The sequence below is a fragment of the Sturnus vulgaris genome, chromosome 2 (assembly GCF_052056855.1).
Source record: "Sturnus vulgaris isolate bStuVul1 chromosome 2, bStuVul1.hap1, whole genome shotgun sequence".
NCBI classification, from domain to species: Eukaryota; Metazoa; Chordata; class Aves; order Passeriformes; family Sturnidae; genus Sturnus; species Sturnus vulgaris.
The window spans coordinates 85,317,110-85,333,348 of record NC_142244.1 but is presented as its reverse complement, the minus strand read 5'-3'; the positions used below and the strand labels follow the sequence as shown (position 1 = coordinate 85,333,348).

Sequence of the window (16,239 nt, the reverse complement as noted above, 5' to 3'; positions counted from 1 at the left end):
AGCCATTAGAGAGGGTCCAAAGGAGAGCTACAGAGATGATGAGGGGCCTTGAGGAGAAGCTGCATGAGGAGTGGCCAAGGTCATTTGGTCTGTCCAGCCTGGAGAAGGACACTGAGGAGAGACCTCATTGCACTTGACAACTTTCTTGTGAGGGAAAGCAGAAGGGCAGGCACTGATCTCTTCTTCTCTGTGGTGACCAGTGACAGGACCCAAGGGAATGGCCTGAAGCTATGTCAGGATATTAGGAAAATGTTTCTCACCCAGAGGGTGGTGGGGCGCTGGAACAGCTCCCCAGGGCAGTGGTCACAGCACCAGCCTGACAGAGCTCAAGAAGCCTTGGACAACACTGTCAGGCACATGGTGTGACTCTTGGGGGTGTCCTGAGCAGGGCCAAGAATCGAACTCAATAACTCTTGCGGGCCATTTCCAACTCAGGGTATTCTATGATTCTATAATTCCATCAAGTCTTAAGATGGTTAAAGTCATCTCAAGTAGCTGAAATCCTACCATGGACAATAAGTCCTCTCAGTGACAAAATTCCACTGGACCAGGGTACTGTCAAGGGACTATCTTTGGAACTAAATTTTTCTATGGTTCTGTGTTTCTAAATGAGCTTTCAATAAAAATTTATTTTTAATGTCTTTTTAAAACAAAACCAGAGAAGTGTCCTTCTACTTAAGTTATAATTTCCAAAAGATAAAAGCACCTGCATTAAATAGGAAAACTAAAGCCAACACTCACTGTAATCTAAGGACAATTAAACAGATCCAGTCTACTGGATCCTCTCCATCCTGCTTCACACAGAGTTGATCATGGCCATTGGTGCACCTCTTAAATTCCTGCTGTTTTCACTGTGAAAGCTGCTGAGACAGAAAATCATTAAGAAAACTTGTTCACTACCATCGCACTAATGAGAAAACCATAAATCATATCCATGAAACAGTGGAAGTGGTAGTAGGTGTGGTACTATGGTATCACTTTCCCATCCCTGGGCAAAGATCTCAAAATCAGTGGGAAAGGATGGTCAGGCTTTAGAATCTTTTAACTAAGTGCCATGGATGCTCAAAGTCCTTTATTCTGGTCTCCTATGACTATTCCTCTGTTCTGTGTTAAAAACTATAAAGCTCTTGCTGCAAAGAACAACTTAAGGTGTCTTGTCTACCATTTGTATTTTTGTGACATATGCGAAAGCTGCAACACACTAGTACAGCAAAACACTACACAGTTCTTGTGAACACTCCTGGTTTTATTGGAGCAATAAATTATTCTTCAAGTTTTTGTGATTTTTCAGAAATGTAGGGTTTGATACTGTTTCTGCAATGACTTCACTCCCTGTAGAGCCAAAAGTCTGTAAACAGCCCTAGTGTTTCTGCCTGGGTCTTCTCTTCTCTTCTCTTCTCTTCTCTTCTCTTCTCTTCTCTTCTCTTCTCTTCTCTTCTCTTCTCTTCTCTTCTCTTCTCTTCTCTTCTCTTCTCTTCTCTTCTCTTCTCTTCTCTTCTCTTCTCTTCTCTTCTCTTCTCTTCTCTTCTCTTCTCTTCTCTTCTTCTCTTCTCTTCTCTTCTCTTCTCTTCTCTTCTCTTCTCTTCTCTTCTCTTCTCTTCTCTCCTTTATTCTTTTTTATCTTTCTCTTCCTCTTCTTCTCATTTTGTTTCCAACACCTGGTCATAGCAAGGCCACTCAAGTTTTCTGGTCTCTGAAAGATGACAGACTTTGGGAGCACCCTCAATAGCACTCTCTTTGCTTGGAAATTTTTAAAATGTGTTTAATTTGTTTGTATTTTTGAAAGCCTTAGGTAAGGAGTTGCCCTAAGCATAGACAAGAAAAGAAATCCCCCGGGTAGAACAGTTCCCTTTTCTGCAAAAACAAAACTGTCCTTCTGGGCTGTTTGGGTTGTTCTGCTGTAGTAATTCCACTTTAAAAACAAAGTAGCCAAATCCCAAAACCTCAAATTTCACTCTTACTCACTGTGTTTCAGAGATACATAATCTGAGACAGCACACAAAAACACACTGCTTCCCTGCTGCCTTCTCTGCAAGCTCAAGAGATCTCCAGAGTGGCAACATGGGAAGGCAGGCAAACGAAAAATTTTACTTCCCTCATTTTCCAAGTCCTATTTGACTCTCCATGACATTTCTTTCAGCTCTGATTTTACCTGGGTACTTACCACTACCCTTCTCCATGAAATACAGTATGTTACCACCACAGAATTGAGTGCTTTCTTCCAAAGATGAGGACACAATAAACTGTGGGGTTTTACATTTTTTGTGATCAGTCCTTCTCTCTTTACAGGACAGTCAGTGTTAAAAAAAAAAAAAAAAAACAAACAAACGTACATGGTTACGTACGGAATTTATTTAATCTGGAAGTACAGTGAAACTTCTGAAAATGGACTGCTTTTACCTCTGAACAACTATCATGGGCTCAGACCTGATGTCCAAGCTTTTATTTGCTATGTCTATTAACATCTATAATGTGATAGGGGTCACACTATAGTCATAGCAATTCTTACCAAAATGAGCTGCTTATTTGACTAAATGTGCTTTTTGGTAGAATATCCACCTATACGTACATGGTTGTCATTCCCACTCTTTGTCTCATAGATATGCTTCAGAAAATCTTTCTCACATTTTTATTCTCTACTAGCATATGAAGAGAGTGAACGTCCTTGAATTGGTCCTTATAGAGCCAACACTGCCTTAGATCTTTACCTCTGAAACCACAAAAGACCAGGCAAGGTTCTGTTGATTCTCTCATGCCTCTTGATTCCATGGATGACTGGAGATTTTGAAGTTCTGGATGCTCAAAGTGAGTTCATCTCCTCAGTTAACACAGAGTTATTAACAGATGTGAATAAATGCATGAAAACAAACATAGAGTGCCACTTAATACATTGGCTCTTCTTTCATGCCTTACTCTATGTTTTTAGTACTGCGTGTGAGCAGAAGTGAGCTAGGTTCTTTGTCCTTTTTTTTCTTTTTTTTTTCCTCCTTTTTCTTTTTTTTTGTGTTAGAAAATAATTTTGCTGTCAAAAAGTTTCCCATATGATGAGTAGACTTGCTTCACTACACCTGTTCAGTTTATCCTACATGATTTGAGGAGAAGAATGCATGTCAGATTTCCTCTTTGTGGTGTTGGCTGGCCTCAGCGACAACTCAGTATAAGTAATATCCACAATCAATACTATATAATGAACCCAGAAAATGACAGTGCACTTCTAGCTCACCAGTCACCAATCTCACACTCTAGCAGAATCCAGAAAGCAGAAGCACTCATGTGCCCAGGCATTTCTGGGTCTCTAGAAGATAAGCTCTCTTTATCTCCAAGGAAAGACAGCACTGTGCTGCCTTCAGCTTCCTCTCTTGGACATAACTATATCCCAGTTATCTATGAACAGCTGATATATGAGAGCTACTCCTCACATGGTTAAGTCATTCCATATGTCAATAAAGAAGCTATAGGACTGGAATGACCTCAGGATTTTGATAAAGCCAAATACTGGAACATGCTGGAAGGCTGTTAGGCAGCAGATGGATTTTTCCAAATATAACAGCCAAGAAATGGGAGTGTTAGGGAAGTACATGGACTGTTCTCTTTCCTACAAGTTTTTAACTCCAAGCAGAAAGGATCTGGTGGTTTTAAGAGGAAAATGTTGACATATCTTGGTGTTTGAAAAAACCATATTTTCTAATGATGCTTCAATTTCAATGTGAAGAAATTAAATTACTTTACATGGATTTAAAATATCCATATTAAACAAATTACATTGTCTTCTGTGAAACAAAGCCTTTCAGGGTATGAAGGAGCTTTTGATGTTTTATACTGTTTATAATAATCCTCTTCTTTAGAAAATGCACAGCTGTGACCTAAGAAGGTAACAAATGCTCAACAGCAGGGCCTGGAGCAGCTATTTGTAGTTGAATGCTTACTACCTGCAATTTTTTTCTATTTCAGTGGCAATTTGTAGTTTGGCTATTTTCACATTGGGAGAAATGGATTGAGGACAAACCCGCATCCCACTTTTTAATAGTGATTTATCTTATCTGAAAACATCATATCCAAGATTTGAAATCCCCTTTTTCCATCTGCTTAAAGAACACTTACAGTTTGCATTGTCATTTCCCTGAGAACCTTCACAGATTTGGTATCCCTGCCCAGCCCCTGGAGCTTCCCCCACCCTGCCCAGAACCCAGGACATCATTCCCCTGGATCCATCAGCCCTGCCCAGTGATACCACAGCAGGGCCAGTCCCAGGTTCCCTCAGCCCTGCCCTGCCTGGACATAAGCCCTGCCCAGCTGAGCTCACCCTCAGGCCCATGGCCCATCCCAGTCCCCAAAGAGGTGCCTGGGGTCAGGGCTGGGGCTGCCCTGGGTCCACAGCTGCCCTGGTCTGGGATGGGAGTGGGGTGGGCTTCCATCCCCATTCCCCATCTTCCATCCCCCAGAGAGATGTGTGGAGAGACACTTTCTACTTCTCAGAATTGTTTAGCGCTAGAGAGAAATACCTGTAAAAGTAAATATTTCTATGCACTTTCTGGATTCCCAAACACCAGCACACTCTGGTGCAAGAAAAGGGGAAATTTAACCAGCTAACTTCTTGTTCATGTTATAAGAAATCCCAAATTGGGCAATTACAAAATTTGCTATGAATCAGGGGGGAAGTGATGAACATTCATTTCGCAACACTTCCGATGCTAAGATGGTTCCCCAAAACACAAGCAGCAAGGGAGACAGCCCTATTTATAGTTAATTTTAAATTTGTCTTTTCATCTTCTCTGAATCTGAAGACTGTAATAGAAACATAAACGAGGTAAAGACATTTTGAAATAAAAGGTAGGTCCATCTTTTGCTTTTCAGCTGTTTTGTTTGCTGAGGTACTTACTGAGTCTCTAGGAAGTCAAAGAGGTGTGTCTGGATGTCCCAGACAAAATCTAAAAAGCTGTCGAGAGGAATATATGGAACTAAGTTGAATGAAGCTTTTTAACAAATAAAGTACCTGCTGCATGCTAAGAAAGATCCTAGACACGATTTTGACTTTTTACTGGGTTTGATACTGAATTCTTAGAAGTGAGACACTGTTCCTCAATCATAGAATCATATTCACAGAATAATTTGAGTTGGAGAGGGCTTTGAAGATAATTTAGTTCCAACTCCTCCAGGGACATGTTCCAGTACACCTGGTTGCTCAATGCCCCAACAAACCTGGCCTCAAATGCACCAAGGATGGTGCATCTAAGCTTTTCTGGGCAACCTGCTCCATTACCTCACAGCCTCACAGTAAAGGTTTTCTTCCTTGTATCTGACCTACATCCTTGAAAGCCCATGAGCTAACACCCTCAGCAAACTTACCATATTCAACATTGGGTAACTTGAGTTGATGGATATTACTGTGACTTATTTTGATATTTTCTGCTTGCAGCTATTTACCCACTTGCCTGACATCTATTCATCCTTAACTTTGTATACAGCAGATAGAAAAACAATCTTTAAACCTTAAAATAGCAGCCATCTAAAGTACATCTGTAAAGTTTATGCAGTGCTCATGAGAGCACCAGCTTTTTTCGTCACACAAATTGTTTTGTTGCAGCTATAATCACATCTTTGGAAGATTTATCCATAAAAAATTCTTCATTGAATCTGTCAGGGCAACTATATTTCAATGTTATCAAGCAAAATGAAATAAATCATTCCTAATCCAAGCAATAACTAGTTAGAATCTAGCATACCTAAGTGTGTGCCATGATCCTCCAGCTTCGAAGAATCACGTGATTCTTCCTCATCCTGGATATTCCTGTGTTCGCAGGCATGAATGGGTCGGCCATTGGAAACTTCTCCTGTGTGATTTATAACATCTTCCTCATGAACTGCACTTGGCAGGCAGGAAGGGATGCTCCAGCAGACACACAGTATTTTCTCTACTGGCAGAAGTCGAGGTAAGCAGGTCTGTTTGGTCCAGGGAATTCTGAATTCTCATTCAACACATCACAGTGCCCATGTTTAACTAAAATACTTTGCTGTATGCAGAGATGAAGAAGAGATGGAATGCCAGCTTTACATTAAAGATGAAAATTGTAGAAATATGGGATGTATTTTCCAAAATGTGAGCATAGGGATTGAAAAAGCTTACTTTCTGGTGAATGGGTCTAGCAAAGACTCCCTGATCCAGTTCTATGATGAGTACATTGACCTGTATAAAATTGGTAAGTAAATAATTTATTTCACCTTTATTTTAATTATTATATGAAAATAGCAGAGCATTTATCTCTGAGAAGAAACTATGTACACTGTCTCATCCAGAGCTGAGAGTAAGAGACTGTGACTTTCTCAAGAACACCTATTCCCCAAGCAAAAGACAAAGAGGAATTAAACAAGAAAGGTACAAGACACCTGTATTGTGTCTCAGATTCTTTAGCAATCTGCCCTTATGAGTTTAAGGTTTTTCTTAAGCAAGGTCCACAAGACTTTAAAAACTGTACTTTCCCCTGCTGCCCTTCAATGATGGCCAAATACCTTTCAATAGAGGAGAAAGGAGACTTATTAGAAGTTTATCTGAGCACTGATTTCTGCTTCATTGCCAGTGGGGATGACACACAGGACATCATACTCTAGAGTAAATTAATTAAGACATGTACAACATTCCTTAGGCATGTGGTGCTGTACTTAAAAGCATCCTGTGCAGCTACTGTTACTGCAGCAAAGTCTCACTGGAAATGTCACACTGGTTCTGGTATTGTGTTAAAAGACTGAGCAAAAAAGGCTTTGTTCTATAAGAAGAAATTGAGCTGTAATGTCACTCATCGCAGATAAAAAAGATTGTTCTTTGACCAAGTAGCCCATCACAAACAGGCTAAGCTTGTCCCTAAAGAGTAATGGAAAGTAGTATTCTAGCTGATATTAAACTTTATCAGCCTTTTGTCACCCTTTCTGCCATGAGTGACTGTCTTTTGCTGTTCCAACACATTCCAACAAAATAAAGATCCTCATGCTTTTGCTTACATCTGTGAAAAGAGGGGCAATACATGAAGAAGTTGGCAAGACTACTAAAAATTGAGTGTCTTTCTTAAATTTGTATGGCTATTTCTTTTGCAAGGAGGAAACAAACTGCATAGTTCACAACAGATTGAAGGCAACACCTTCATGTCACAGAAGCATTGTGAGGAGGCTTAAGGAAAACAAAAAGAAAGATCTTTGTATTTCTTACTTTAGAGATAGCAGCAGCTAGTTCATCTGCAGTAATAAACATTTTCTTAAAAAGAAGACAGTATTCTACCTTATTCCTCTAGAAAAGTAAATGGAGGGGGTTGTTTCTTTGTATGCTCTTATATGATGTTCCCTGTCTTAGTCTCTTTTTTTTTTCTATGATCCTGTATACACGATTTAGAAATCTTTGGTCTTTCAACTATTTCTAATAGGTCCTAAGAAAAATTGATACAAACGAGTATCTTTCTTCATAGAGGTGTTACTTGTAATTTCACTCTCTTTCATCAAATCAAAAAGAGATCAAGTGATTTTAATTATTTGAATTCTTGGTTATATCATTTCAGAAAAGCTCATGCCTCCATCAAATATCACAGTCAACTGCGATGAAATTAAAAATGATTGCATAATTCAATGGCAACGACCCCAAATAAGTCATTCTAACCAAGATATGTGTTTTAAATATGAAATTAATGTAAACTATAAGGTAAGAAATTCCTCACTTAAGCTTTAATTAATATATTTGCATTTACCAATACACGAGTGAAAAGAAAATAAGTTTCTCTTCTATGATGTAGCCTTCCCTGTGCATAGCACCTTATTCCTTTGTGACTTCACTTTTCAGGTCCACGCCAAGTCCTGCTATTCCATACTGCCCCATTTTTATTTTTTAATTCCTGCCTTCTTGAGTAAGACACTCCTGGAGATACACTGGATGTCTGGGACAGTCCCAGAGGAGAAGCATGGTTAATCGAGATTCAAATACATCATAGCTTTGTCTGTTACAACACTTAGAAAAGGCAATTCTTTCACTTGTTGCCCTGGATTGAAGTCTTTCCAGTGGAAACTGGATCTCTGTGGAAGGGCAGAGCTGGACTTTAAAGAGTGAAAATAGAAATGTGCATTCAGTTAACAATTTTGAGTTAATAAAAGTGAATGAGTTTTCTCCATGTATGGAATGCAAATAGCTTACCCAAATATAAGCATCACATATGTTGGTCCAAAAGCTGAAGATTTATAATAATAAATAAAAGGAAAATAAGTGTGAGAGAAAGCAGAAAGTCAGTGTGATTAAGGACAAGTTAGTGGTGGGGTGACCTTGACTTTCCAAGTCTTTTGGCAGCAATAGGGAAGGAATGGGATGGCTGCATTCCACTGAGAGAGCAGATGCAAACCACTGCGGCAGAATTGCACCAGAAGGCCGCAGGGTGGCAGACAGAGACTACAAAGGAAAAATCTTCCTGAACTACAGCCAGATTTGGCCACTTAGTGGCTGATTGAAGACATTCCCTAGGTTTCTGAGATTTGGAATTTCTTAGTCTGGATTGGGCGTACTATTTCAGAGATGAGTCTTTTTGCAAGCCCAGCTAACTGCAATGAAACAACATTATTTCTCTGAATCACTTGGCTGTTGTAACAAAGCAACATTATTGAAAATTCTGTCTGACATCAGAACAAAAGTCTATTGCAGTAAAGCAATATATCCTTTTCAATAACTTTTAATATATGTAATACTCATTTTATAACGAATACTCAATTCACACCTTGTGTGAATTTTCTAGTTTTTTTTAATAATCATTAGCAGTTTTCACCTAGCTAATTATGTCAAGGTACAGCAATTATTCCAGCAATTGAGCAGTGTAGGCTTCTTTGACACTTATAAGATGCAACTATAATCATATCTTTGGAAGATTTACCCATAAAAATTTCTTCTACCAAATTTATTGCTTTATCACTGACAGGTCTAAACTTGTGGTTTTTTACCAATACACTCTGACTAACAAATGTTGTATTACAGTTAGCCTTTAAACTTTACTTTTCACAACTGAAGTTTCTTGCATTGGGAGTAAGCAAAAAAAAAAAAAAAAAAAAAAAAAAAAAAAAAAAAAACCAAAAAAAACCCACCAAAACTTTGAAAAAAGGATAACACCATGAGTAACATAATTTCAATCACATTTACTCATGTTTGAAAAAATGTTTCTTCTTCAGTGATGTTTTTTGTTAAGGCTTTATAGATCGGGAAATGTGAAAAAACCAAAGGCAAAACTTAGCAGGGAAAACTGAGCTAAAAAGGCACCAGATACCTTTACCTCCCTTATGTCTTTTGTTCACCCAATTCAGTAAGCAATAGGCCTGCTTTCTCCATAGCCTCTCTTGGTGTCAATGAACTCATAAAAGACTTTCTTGTATTCACCTCCCTCACTAGTCTTGACTCCAGCTAAGCCTTGTCTTTCCTGACTCCATTCCTCTACGTGCAATGATGTCTCTATATTCCTCCCAAATCCCTTCTTCTACTTTTTATATAATTCCCTTTAGTCTCTGAGTTCAGACTCAATCTTCATGTCCTGCCATGCTCACCTGGAACACTTGCCTGACTTTCTGCATGCCAGAATTCAGGTGTGTCCAGAGAAGGGCAATGGAACTGGTGAAGGGTCTGGAGCACAAGTTTTATGGGGAGCAGCTGATGGAGCTGGGGTTGTCTAGCCTGGAGAAAGGAGGCACAGGGGACTCCTTAATGCTTTCTACATCCACCAGAAAAGAGGTTATAGCCAGGTGAGAGTCAGTCTCTTCTCTCAGGAAACAAACCAAAGGACAAGAGGAGATGGCCTCAAGTTGCTCTAGGGGTGGTCTAAATGGAATATTAGGGTGGTCATGTATTTGAGCAAGCTGTTCAGGAAAGTGATGGAATCACCATCCCATGAAGTGCTCAAAAAACCACGTGGCTCTGTGTTCAGTCCAGTTGTCAGAACTGGACAGGCCTCCACCAGTTGCAGTGCCTCACCACCAGCACAGTAAAGAATTTCTTCCTAACATCTAATCTAAACCTACCTTCCTTCATCTCAATGCCATCCCCCATGTGTTATCAATACACACCCTTGTGAAAAATCCCTCTCCAGCCTTCCTGTAGGACCCTTTTAGGTACTGGAAGGTGCTGTAAGCTCTCCCCAGAGCCCTTTCTTCTCCAGGCTGAACAGCCTCATGTCCAGATGCCACATGAGCAGGCTTGCAATTATTTGAAAAAGTAAGTCTGGATTAATTGAGTTTTGTTCTAAAATTATGTACTACAAAATAATTACAAATATACATAACTAGTTGTCTAATGGAGATTATATAGTCTGTAGTCATTAGTTGTGTGTGGTAGTATTATGGCTAATCAAATAAGAAGAGCAAATTTTATTCTATCTATCTATCTATCTATTAAAAATGTAGTGGAGGGCAACCTAAAATATAAGTGAATCCATGCCAGTCCCAAATATTTTCATCTAAAACAAAACAAAATACTATTTACATAATATTTGCAATTCCATACAGTGACACCTATTGTAATATTAAAGCATTAGATGTGAATTAAGAAGTTTATTTCACAGATTTTTTATCTTCTTTTTTTTTTTCCTGGTGTCTGTGAGAATAAACTTATAGTTTTCATTTAGATCTGGTTCGCCTTGTGCTTCAATCTGAAATAAAATTTGTATCTCAACTGTGATGACAAGGAAAACAAATATCTTTCCATAGCAGAATTAATTACTATATAAACTTGGCATTGTAAATGAATTAGATATTAGATACTAAATGTTAAATCCCTAGGTCTTCCAAACAAACCATGAGGTACACAAGAAAGAGAATACAGAAAAATGGGACAGTAGATAAAAATTAATTATTATTGAAACATAAAACCAACAATGGCAAAAATAAAGTTAGTTGCTTTTCTTTTTCTTTCAATTTACAGGATAATCTTAAAGGAAAACCCATATATACTTCCATACAAGTAAGTCTGTTCTATTAATCAGCAATACACATTCATTTAATTGTCAACTGTGAAAAGTAAATAGAATGCAAATACCTTTAAATCAGTATGTGCTCAGTGTCCTATGCTTTATGGGAACCTTATTTATAGATTTCATGAATGCTTCAAACTGCTAAATCATCATGGCATATGTAATTTACTAGACATTCAGGGGCAGAACTTTATTGCTTTTCTGTAAGTTTTTTCAAAATCCCCCATTTTTCATTATATTGTCCACTCTCCTCAAATATTTGGAACAGACTTTGAAGTCACACATCACTGACAACAGGGAAAAGATGGAGTATCTCCTAGGAATTCAATTTTGTTTATGAAAAACATAGACCACAAAAGCCCTTTTGGGATGGAGGCTGTCATCCAGGTATGCTGCACCTCCTTTTAATCAGTGCAGCTTCCACACCCCACCTCTATGCAAAAGTCTCCAAGAGCAAGAGTATTGAGTAAATTCTGGTAAGTATTGCAGTCATCTACTTATTTTGCAGGTTTGGAGAGAAAGTTATGCTTTTTCTGAAAATTCATAATGCAGAGACTGAGGCAGGTGCACAGACACCTTATTCCTCAAACCACTCAGTTCTAGCAGTAGTAAAATGAGATGGTTCGAGATGTTTGTGCTGTGGGAAATTATCAGTAAATCAAACCATGCCATAAGAAATCACAGGTTATGCTTTTATAGTGCAAAAGATGAAATGCTTCTAAATGTAAAAAGTTTGATGAGTGTCAGGTTGTTTTTGAGAAACATATTTGCGTATATATTATATAAATAATGATTTTTTTTCTCTGTAACAGCAGTCTTCTTTAACAAGCAATGTTTTCATAGCCTCTTGAAAGTTTCACTGGTTGCACATGCATATTGTCAACATAGCCATGGAACAAAGAAAAGTCATTCAGTTTTTTGGGTTTTTTAGGAAGGGGGAAATAGTAACCTATTTCTAAGATCCAACACAAGAAAGAAGTATGTCTTGAAAATGAGAGCAGCTGGCAGTGCCTGCTTTGTGAATTCAGCCTGGGGGGAATGGAGTGCACCTGTTGAGTTTGGTAAGAACAAATCCACATCCTGGGCTACTCTTCCCCAGTGATGTCCTGTCTACCTCACACATTGTCAGACACCTACAGACACACAGATGTACAAAGGATTAGCAAATGTTTTGTTTCACACCACACTACAGAGAAGAGAAGGAAGAGACTTAATCAACTTCTTAACATTCTAACACTGGAAGAAACATTTAAAATTATACCTTTACGGCTGTAGTGAGCTCCTGCTTACTGCAGGGTGTGAACAAATAGGATCAATGTTAATGCTTCCCATCAGACATTTTGCTAAAGAGATAAAATACAGGATTCGTTTTTATACCAAGTGAAACCTTTCAGACTGACATTCACCACAGCCAGTCACCACAGCAGATGTTTGACATAGCATGAACTTCAACAAGACCAAGTTCAAGGTGCTGCACCTGGGTCAGGCCAACCGCTGGTATCAATACACTCTGGTGGATGAAGGAATTGACCTTCAATTCAAGAAAAGTAGCTTTGCTGAGAAGGACTTGGGGGTGCTGGTGCATGAGAAGCTGAACATGACCCAGCAATGTGAACTCACAGCCCTGAGAGCCAAACATGTCCTGGGCTGCATCCAAAGCAGTGTGGCCAGCAGGGGACGGAGGAATTCTGCCCCTCTGCTCTGCTCTGCTCGGTGTGACCTGATCTGCAGTGCTGGCTCCGGCTCTGGGGTCCTCAGCATTAAAAGGACGTGGATCTGCTGGAGTGAGTCCAGAGGAGGGTCACAAGTAGGATCCAAGGGATGGAGCATCTGAGAAAGTTTGGGTTGTTCTGCCTGGAAAAGAGAAGGCTCCAGAGACACCTTGTTGCACTCATCCACTGCCTAAAGGGGCTACAAGAGAGCTGGAGAGGAGCTTTGTGCAAGGACATGTAGTTATACTTCAAGGGGGAATGGCTTTAAACTGAAAGAGTGTAGATTTACATTAGATTTTAGGAAGAAATTCTTCACTGTGAGGGTGATGAGGCACTGGCTCAAGTTGCCCAGAGAGGTTGTGGATGCCTGAAAGCTTTCAAAGCCAGGCTGGTTCTCCAAGCACTCTGCTGTGGTGTAAGGCATCCCTGCCTATGGCAGAGTGGCTGAAATTGGATGATCTCTAGAGGTCACTTCCAACCCAAACTGTTCTCTGTCCTGTAATTCTATGATCTATTCCTCATATGACTACTACTACTACTACTACTACTACTACTACTACTACTGATTTATGAATGTTTATGAATGTCTCTCTTTCAGGAAATGAGGAAATTATATCTTCTTCGGTATGGATTTTACTTGGGGTTGCAACACCCTTAATGGCAATCATCACAATTTATTTATGCAAAAGGTAAACTTAATTTTTATATTTATTTTATTTTTTCCGTGTGTGTGTAACATCTAGGGTTTTTAAATAAATAAGGTGGAGGTATCTCTGTAGGATAGGTATAATAAACCACATAAGTGAAACAGAATTAGAAAGAAAGAGTATATTCTGCTATATGATGCATTTCACATAGAAATATACAGTAATTCAGAGAAGATACAGCTCTCTCGACTTGTTAACATTTTTACACCCACTTTTCCCTGTTTGTAGTGACATAGAAGGACAAATTTCTTTTTCTGTCAAAGAAGGAAATTTACTACTAGTAAATCTTTAATCAAAAATGAATCTATTACCATCCGAATTATTAACATTTTCTTGATATATGTTCATTCTGTGTTGAGATTATGCATATTTTCCAGTTCACTTGGAAGAGGAAGATAAGAGCTGGTTCAAGGATGCAATGGTGTTGTCACATTACAGTTATTCAATTTTAATTTTTTATTCAATACATTTTGATTTCCAGGACTGGCTGTTGGAAGACAGCATTTCCACAGATCCCCGGACCAAAACCTGCTTTATTTACATGGGCTGATACAAACTCAGAGGTATGTTCTCTTCCTATTTTTATATTAAATATGTGAAATAAACACAAAACTCTACTGGCTGAATTTTTAAATAATAAGGAACTTATTACAGAGGATCATTCTTCTCTTTTGCCTATTCTGAAGAAAAATTTAAAAAAAAACCCAGCAGGCGAGTTCTTTAAGGGAAGTCAAATGCAGTGCTGTTCCAGAACCACGGAGTTTCTCCCATTCCAGTATCACAGATGCACAGGCTGATGCTCCCATTGGCAGATCCAGGCAGCAGGAAGGACTGTTCAATCTCCCTCCAACACAAGGACGTGGAGAATGACACAACAGAGCACAGTGAGGCAGCCAGAAACAAAACCAGCAGAGCTGCCTCTACCAGCACCACATCAACACCAGCAGCAGTCTCTAAAATAGGGTCCCAGACATCACAGTCCTCCTGCTCCTCTCCAGCTGAGCAGGGCTGAATTTTCCAGTGAGATCAGCATACCTCCCTGCTGTCTTCATCTACAACCACCATCACATTCCTCACACCTGATCCCAGTGTCTGAGCCCCCCAGGTCCCCCCCTCCAAGCTGTCCCCTTGAATCCCTCCAGGTGCACACCTCACCTACTGACCCACTAGCAAGTTACACCTGGAGGAAAGACAAGAAGGTGACACAGAAAACAGCTCGAAATAGGGTTTTGTAAGGAAATAGGGGAAACTGTGGTGGTCACACACAGCAAAAACAGATGAAACACTCAGAATTGTGCATAAGTAGAGGCTAACCTAACATTATGTATAAAACTGATGAAAGTTTTTTATTTTCCTTGCAGCTGATGGAGAGCAAAATTCAGTCAATAGCATCTGAAAATGAAGAGATAGTATTAGTTGCTGACATGGTGAGATAACCAAGAAAAATGGAGGAGTCTGAAAGTGCATTTCACAGACAGCTGTGCATTCCTGTGGAAAGTCTGGAATAAGATATAGGCTTTCTTCACTTTCATCTTGTTCATGTAGAAAACAGTGATGCAGCCAATAGAAGATGATACCTCACATGCAATCTTTTTGAATGCCATTGTATTTACTTTCAGTTTTGGCTAATTTTAACTGTTTGGATAAGTTGTCCTTATTGGATATCTTCTCTTTTGTAAATATGATAGAAATATTTCATTCAAGAGGTTTTAGTTACATTTTAATCTTAAGGAAAAATAACTGGTTTTCTTTCTCATATTAAAAAGATTAATAAATAATTTATTGACATGAATACGATTTTTAAAATTCTGATATCTGAATTCCATTGTTCTACTGTCAAAAATGGGTCAATTTATACTAGAAGTATCTTTAGAGCTCTTCAAGTACACATGGGCAATGAGACAGAAAAACAAGCTACGCTCAGATTTTTACACTAGACATTTGAACATTGCTATTTGATTAGTAGACTTATTTTACAATATGAGATGTTTTATCATTAGACTAAACATTCCTGGGACTATTTTCTTGCACAGGGGCCAATTTACACATAAGAGTTCAGACATACTTTCTTAAACCCCTAAATAATGTGTACGCATGCGAACTACCTTTAGAAATTAGCCCTGGCCCGAGCTAACCTCTGGACTATGTCCAGGAACTGTTCAGGACATTACTTGTAAATCCTGGCCAAACTAATGCTGGGAACAGTTGTTCCTGGACATGTTCCAGTGCTGAGGAGCCTTCCAGAGCTGTGCTTTCTCCAGCTTACACTGTAGCTGAACACAAACAGCTCTTGGCACACCTACTGCCTTTGACACAGTTAATTATTACCTTTCGGTCAGAGACTCACCTGGGAAGATTTTTGCAGCAGCCAGAACAACACAGCAAATTTCTAAAAGAGGCTGAATTCATGCTGGACACACTTGTAAATCATCTTTGTATTTTTCCCAGTATGCAGCAGTGGTTGGAGTGGAAATGCTCACAGTAACTTGCTAAAAGAGTGATGGGGTTGTAACAGACGGCCCTGGTTTATAGAACCTTGTACAGTAACTCTCCTCTTGGGCAAAAATGCCTGAGTGAGGCATAGTTTGGCTCCAGTCCACCAAAACCTAGCCATGAGCTATGAACAACCATTCAGTGGCTCAACGTGAGGAAGGGAATAGTGAAGTATAATAAACACAGTATCAAGACACTCAAGAGATGGCACTGGGGTCTTGTTAAATAGAACCGAAACAAGCTCATCATTTGCTTCCTGCTTTCTCCTGGAAAAGATTAACAGACTCAGGAAAGGTGTTACAAACAAAAACCTGATACATTAGTTCAGGTTACAGTTCAAAGTCATTGAATCACAGA

At 39.1% G+C, this 16,239-nt stretch overlaps 1 protein-coding gene across 1 annotated transcript; it reads left to right on the top strand.

The window, feature by feature from the left end:
* Positions 1–2,645: 2,645 nt before the first annotated feature.
* LOC106862599 (granulocyte-macrophage colony-stimulating factor receptor subunit alpha-like) lies at positions 2,646–15,017 on the top strand. Its single transcript, XM_088159919.1, has 9 exons — positions 2,646–2,805; positions 5,801–5,930; positions 6,022–6,197; positions 7,542–7,681; positions 10,922–10,960; positions 11,902–12,031; positions 13,281–13,371; positions 13,871–13,952; positions 14,751–15,017. Exons 1-9 carry the CDS (start codon positions 2,772–2,774, stop codon positions 14,823–14,825), a joined length of 897 nt encoding a protein of 298 aa, XP_088016045.1. The 5' UTR covers positions 2,646–2,771; the 3' UTR covers positions 14,826–15,017.
* The last annotated feature ends 1,222 nt before the right edge of the window (positions 15,018–16,239 follow it).

Excerpts from the sequence above, each read along its gene's own strand:
- LOC106862599 (XM_088159919.1), top strand. The coding sequence starts at position 2,772 with ATGACTGGAGATTTTGAAGTTCTGGATGCTCAAA. Across the intron at positions 7,682-10,921 it reads AAATTAATGTAAACTATAAG|GATAATCTTAAAGGAAAACC; the intron begins GTAAGAAATTCC and ends TTCAATTTACAG. Across the intron at positions 12,032-13,280 it reads GAGTGCACCTGTTGAGTTTG|GAAATGAGGAAATTATATCT; the intron begins GTAAGAACAAAT and ends TCTCTCTTTCAG.